The sequence below is a fragment of the Clytia hemisphaerica genome, unplaced genomic scaffold (assembly GCF_902728285.1).
Source record: "Clytia hemisphaerica strain Z4C2 unplaced genomic scaffold, Clytia hemisphaerica genome assembly, whole genome shotgun sequence".
NCBI lineage: Eukaryota > Metazoa > Cnidaria > Hydrozoa > Leptothecata > Clytiidae > Clytia > Clytia hemisphaerica.
The window spans coordinates 1,203,267-1,210,029 of record NW_027103289.1 but is presented as its reverse complement, the minus strand read 5'-3'; the positions used below and the strand labels follow the sequence as shown (position 1 = coordinate 1,210,029).

The following is a 6,763-nucleotide window of genomic DNA, read 5'->3' as shown; positions in this document are numbered from 1 at the left end:
TGTGTTTCTGGAGAAGTTTGTTTTCAATTCAGATTGGGTTACTGGAGTGTGCGGTTGGCTGAAGTAAAATTCATGGTTGTTGAGGTCTAGAGTGGCTGTACTAAAGTGGTTGTAGAAACGGAACGCTAAATATTTTTACTGTGTCATTCAAGTAAAAACGCTTATGTATTATAGCTTTCACGGATGTAAAAAGCGGCTAACTTTGTATTTCATGAATTTTAAAGTGTACCTTGTAGTGTCTTGGTGTGATTTCTGAAACATTTTCACGCGAGCCAGAACTTACATTCTAGCAGCACGAAGTAAAATTTTGAAAAGAATATCTGCTATTGTGCGTATGGCAGTTTTTATGAAATTTACTCAAGTAAATTATGAATACAACATACTATCACATGCTTTCAAGAACATTTTCAAAGCGAATGTTAAAAATTACAACTACATGCATTATGGGTATTATATTTTATCTTTTTCAAAGTGATATTTCCACAGCTAGGTTAAAATCGTGACTATTATTTTAGAAGATTTCTTATATTCAATAAAGATTTCTGTTCTTTGGACTTGGGATAAGGGGAAAAAATGTAAAAATTTTACATCTGAAAAGGTTTTGTAAATATGAAAAATATCAAATTCATATGGACAGCTGACGAACAGGAACTTTTGACTGAAAACTAAATATAAAGAAATTTATCAAGAAATTCTGAGGGGGCTGAGAGCATTGCTATTAGAGTCGCCAATAGTTTCCGGGTTTTTTTGCACAATTTTATTAGCTGGTCTTGAGGAATTGGAAAATTGAACTTTTAAGAACAAATAGATAACTGAAAACTTAAAGTAGTTGATATAAGCTTTTGAAATTTAGAAGGATTTGATTTGTATAGTTGATAAGAAGTATAGTTGAAGAGGGGTCTGGGGTAAGCTTTAAAGTACATTTTTGATTGGGTAGATCCATTAAAATCTTAAATCTTAAATTTTTTTGAATATTATCAATTTCTTATGTAAAAATCTTGAGATTTATGATCAATATCAACTTTATGAATGAAATTATTTTTAATCAAAAATTTATTAACCGATTCAAACTTGGATTATATACAATTCAATTATGATGGATTTATCAAGCTTGATAAGTTTATGAAATAGATTATTGATTTATTTCCTCATTTAAGTTTTTTTGGGTCTATATATCGTGTGACACAGAGACCTATATTTCTATGTGTTTTTGACAGCTAAATATGGCTCTCGGGAACTTGTGTACTTTGATTCAATGATGCTAAGAGTTATCATCAACTTCAAACTTAGTTCTTCTTCAAAAATGTTACGCTATTTGCAATTATCAAGTTATGTATTTGAGGACAGCGGAGTGACAGAGGCGATTTGGAATAACCCGCAATTTTGACCCGCAAAATCGAGGGCGTGGTAAAAGCTGACTTACCGTCGTCCTCAGTTTGTCTACCCAAATCAGAATCTTACCGTCTCTGTCGCAGAAAGACACACATACATAAACTCGTTATTATTGGACAATATTGGGGGAAATGGTAGGATGTCCGTATGATGACTAGTGTCCACCTTTTGAACAAACGTATATTTTCTTGTTACTAATGCAATATTAATGGTAGGTATATTGAATGATCACATCACAAATTAAAATTATAGACATAGTCGATATCTTAGGTGGGTAGCCCAGAAGGACTTTTAAACAGTCTTTTGGTTGTTTTCACAGGGGCAACATCGACCGGCTCAGCTATCTATGAACTGAACGGGACATAGGAAGTAATGGGGATTCGACCCGGGAACCCCTGGTTTGTAACGCTGACGCCTTCGACAATATGGTCATCTTAATTATCCTCACTTATAGTTTAATTGTGATTCTAAGACTCTCATTTTTCTTCTTTCAGGAAGAAATCAAAAAGACATCCAAAGCAAATTAAATATAAAGAAGATGAAGATAACCATATACTTTGGATTGATATTGGCAATCGTCCGACAGACATTTTCCTGTCCGACAGAATGTTTTTGTATGGATCGCAAAATGACTTGTCAAAATGTAATTCTCAAAGAAGACGATCTGGCGAATCTTCAAATTCCAAAGGATATCACAGAACTGGTGTTATCATCCAATGAATTAAAAACAATCTCCGAAAACACAATGACAAACTTAAGACATTTAGAGAGCCTGGAGATTTCAGATAACGCTTTTACAAAAATACCTATATTTACTTTCCGTGGATTTTCGAATTTACGGCGATTAGTTTTGAGTAATAATCAAATCACAGAGTTAACGGAAGGATCCTTTATTGGTTTGGATAAATGTGGACATCTAGATCTAAAACAGAATCGAATCAAACAATTGCAACCAGGAGTTTTCGATAAGTTGACTTTATCAATTTACGAGATTCACTTAGAAGACAACGAATTGAAATCACTACAAAACGGAGTTTTCCCACAATTGAAATTTCTGAAAGATTTATTTCTGACCAGGAATGAAATCAAGAATATTGACAGTCAAGTTTTTGCACAAATGCGAATGGAACATTTAGGACTTGGTTCTAATCAAATCCAAGTCATTCCATCATCAGCTTTTGAAGGTTTTAGAATCAAAACAAGAATCAATCTACTTAATAACCCATTGGATTGCTCTTGTAAGCATGCTATGGGTTATAAAATCAATTTTCAACATTTGAGACATAAACTATGGGGACACTGTAAAACGCCATATCATTTTGAACCATACAGTACTGAGATTATGAATGCTCACGAAGAGCTTGACCATTGTTCAATGTGTGATTTAAATCCTTGTCGAAACCAGGGCAAATGTACTGGTAATAAGACATCCTTCAAGTGCGCATGTCAGGAACGGTACAAAGGACAGACCTGTGAAGTCAACATTTGTCAGGGATATACACAGAAGCCAGAGGTATCAGTGATCCCAGATCGAATTCCATTAAAACAGATCAACCATACTGAAATTGTGATCGTTCAAGAGCGGATAAATGACGAAGATGACGCTAAAAAACTGAAAATCCTATACGCAATGTGTTCGTTCGAATTCATCGTCATTATTTGTTTCGTTGTTTACTTCATGTGGAAAAGATACGAGGAATGGAAATTGAGGAAGAAATATGAACATGAAAAATCGAGAGCTATTTTATTTAGCATTCGAAATCAAACCAACGCTCAATTAGCGAAAGCCCTTGTAGAGGAAAATGAAGAATTTCCTGCGGACTTGAAACAGATGATACTTAAAGGTTCAGTACCAGTGTAAATAGGGTTTTAGGTTTGCAATATGTGCACCAAAAGGAGGAACGAGGTGATGCTAAGGCTCTGTGCGTACTTGCTAAATGTCTAATAAAAGACTTGAAACGGATGGTACGCTGTCATAATGTAGCAATAAGGGTTATAACAGTTTCATAACATGAGCATAATATGGCTCTTTGCACACTTAGAGACACAAACACTTAATGAAAAAAAGGGAATTTTTATCCCGAAAATAAATGGATTCGTAATGGAAAATGCAAGTTGAAAACGAAAATTGAAGCCTGAAACTGACGTACATTGAAACTTTTAAAAAGTAAACCAAATCAAGTGTGTGATACTTCTTCAATGAGGTTCATTTCGGAAAGTTTTTCACCCAACGCGTTGTGTGTGTTGAAATAACTCGATCGGATTTATAACATGACCATTTCTATGCATGTAATTTAAAAGACTCTATATATTAGATGACTTTGTCAAAACCTTCGATTATCATTCTTCAAGAATCTGATTTGCATAGACATCACATTAGAGTTAAGTAATTTTCACAGCGAAGAGAGGGGGAAAGGCGATTATAAGAAATAGGCAGCTTGTGAAACATGGTAGGGTTGGCTTTTACAATGCAGTTTTCCTAATGGGGAATGGGTTATTTCAGAATGGGCTATTTCAAATTTGTACCACCCCTCTGTTGAGAGTGTGTTTTTTTTGAGAATGTGACCCCTGGATTGTTTTTCTCACTTTTTGACCATCCTAGATTTTCAACCTCATTTTACTGACAACTCTAAATTTTTTCAGCCGAAAAATCAGACCCCCAGGATTTTTTATTTTCCAGACCATCCTAAACGTCACAGCTCCTCCAGCATAGGGGGTACAGGCTATTTCTGGAATAAACCCAGAAAACTTGAATACCAGGCCCCTTCCCGGGAATTATACTTCCTGAAATATTTTGTAAATAATGATAAAAGTTTTTCTTCTCAAAATTATTTTATGGAATTTTGGAAAGGAGAAAATAGGTGGTGTTTTTTTTGCCCAAATAAAGTTTTTTATATTGTATATTTTGGTATTACGAGATTATGTAAGATAATTATGTATTAAATGAAAACAAATACTTTACATTCCGAAATTCCACACACCCCTGGGTCTCACAGCCCTTGTGGAACCTTTTTGCCAAGTGGGGGAAGAAATTTCTAGCGAAATATTATATGGATAGAAATTCTATTGCTCCAAGCCAAAAAAATTCAGTAGGGATGATTCTGGAGTGCAATTTTTTTGGGGATTAAATCAATGTTAACTTTCCAAAAAAATGAAATTATAGGTTTATCTTTCCACCGGAGATGGAATTTTCGCCAAATTTTCCAGTGGGGCGGTGATCCAATAGAATCAATGACACGAGGGTCTTTCCAGTCGAGGATTCTTAAAGCATACTTACTAATTTTATCAAGTATCTCTCCGACTAAGGAAATCTCTAACATGGTCCTAAAGAAATTGCTCTAATACACGCTTTCTTATAAGAATATATACTATAACTATAACGTAACATAAAAAATTGGAAGTATAAAGAAAAATAATAAAGAAAAATTATTTTATGGCTTTTTATTGCAAAAATAAAATACTGATAAGGCTTTTTCCGGTCACACTGTATAAACCTCAAAAGTTGTCGCGAGCCATAATTCCATTTACACGTTTTTTATTTATTCATAAGAATAAACTATGTAAGAACATAAGGTTACGATAGCGAAAATATTAACAAAACGTTAAAATAATTTTAAGGTTCTGCGGATTCAAATATTATATTTATATTTATAGAAGTGTATTTCTCAGGTCTATTGACCTCTATGAAACAATCTTACATCTTTACAATTTATAGATCTTATCTTTCCATTCGTTTGTCAATTCTAGTTTGAATTTCCCTACGGACGGTGCATTTACAACATTGGTTGCCAAACTGTTCCAAGTATCAATGCTCCTATAGTAAAGTGAATTCGTTTGGTATCCTCTAATGCCGTCTTCAGCGAAATTCCTCTTTAATTCGAGATTGTGCTTACGTTGAGGTCGATTTCGAAGAACGAGTTTCTGACATAGGGAAGATTTATCATAGACATTAAAATGTTTATATACTTCCACCATGTCCCCGATTTTACGCCGGATCTTGAGGCTGGGTAGGTTCATGACTTGTAAACGTTCTTCATATGAATGGTTTCTATAACCACCGACAAGTCTTGTGGCCCTACGTTGGACACTTTCAATTGCATCAGAGTGTTTGATCAGTCGTGGAGACCAAACAGCTTGCGCGTATTCAAGGTGAGGTCTCACAAATGCAATGAAAAGTGTGCGGAGCATCTCGGGAGAAAGGAAGTCGAAGCTTCTGTTAATCAATCCAACGATCGAGTTAGCCTTCTTGATCTTGGTGTAGATGTGTTCTTCGAAATTCAATTCACTATCAATAATCACTCCAAGATCCTTCTCTTGATCAACATGTTCTAGGACAGAGCCAGCGATCTCGTAAGGATGTGCATGTTGAATGTTCCAGAATTTCCCTAGTGTCAACACGTGGCACTTGTCAGGATGGAATTTCAACAACCAGTCACCAGACCACTTTTCCATTGCCTCGATATCGTGCTGAAGTCTAATTGCATCTTCAGCGTTATTTATTTCTTCAACAAGCTTTGTGTCATCGGCAAAGAGAAACATTTCTGAGTTGGTAACTTCAGCTAGATCATTGATGTAAATAACGAAAAGGAGTGGACCTAAGACACTTCCTTGTGGTACACCACTTTGCACCTGGCATTTCTTAGATAACTTTCCATTGACCTTCACATATTGGTAACGATCGGACAAAAATGCTTTCATCCAACCAAGTACCCTTCCTCTGATACCATACGCTTCGAGTTTTCTTAGTAATCTGCGATGTGGAACGGTGTCAAATGCCTTTGCGAAGTCGAAATAGATTACGTCAACAACCTTATCATTGGATATCGAGTCTGCACATTTGTCTAAGTAGTGAAGTAGTTGTGTCACTGTCGATCGCTTACCCATGAACCCATGTTGTTTGGTTGATAGCAATTTCTCATTCGTGAGGTGTTCCATTATTTGTTTCTTTAGGATTCTTTCCATTACTCTACACGCAACTGATGTTAAACTAACGGGCCTGTAATTTCCTGCAAGGTTCTTTTTTCCTTTCTTGTAGATCGGGGACACATGTGCAGTCTTCCAATCATCAGGTAGTTTACTTTCTACGAAGGACTTGGCCATGATAGTATGTAAAGGACCGGCTATGTAAAAGGCCAGCTTTTTCAGCATGACTGGGTGAATCTCATCAGGTCCTAGCGATTTATTAGGATTCAAATCTTTCAGTTCTTTTTTGATCATGTCGATTGTTAGTTCGAATGCTACATCTGTGTCTGTTCGTGATGGAAACTCAGGTAGTGATCCAGCAGGTTCATTCGTAAAAACACTGCAAAACTGATCCTGTAGGATGTCAGCTTTATCCTCATCAGTAAAACGAAGTGATGATTTATCATTT

General features: G+C 35.6%; 1 protein-coding gene across 1 annotated transcript; it reads left to right on the top strand.

Moving 5' to 3' along the window:
- The first annotated feature begins 1,891 nt into the window (after positions 1 to 1,891).
- Positions 1,892 to 4,370, top strand: LOC136809671 (chondroadherin-like). Its single transcript, XM_067066217.1, has one exon. It carries the CDS (start codon positions 1,931 to 1,933, stop codon positions 3,251 to 3,253), a length of 1,323 nt encoding a protein of 440 aa, XP_066922318.1. The 5' UTR covers positions 1,892 to 1,930; the 3' UTR covers positions 3,254 to 4,370.
- Positions 4,371 to 6,763: the final 2,393 nt, after the last annotated feature.

Bases quoted from the DNA above. Each gene is read 5' to 3' on its own strand.
- LOC136809671 (XM_067066217.1), top strand. From the start codon at position 1,931: ATGAAGATAACCATATACTTTGGATTGATATTGGCAATCGTCCGACAG.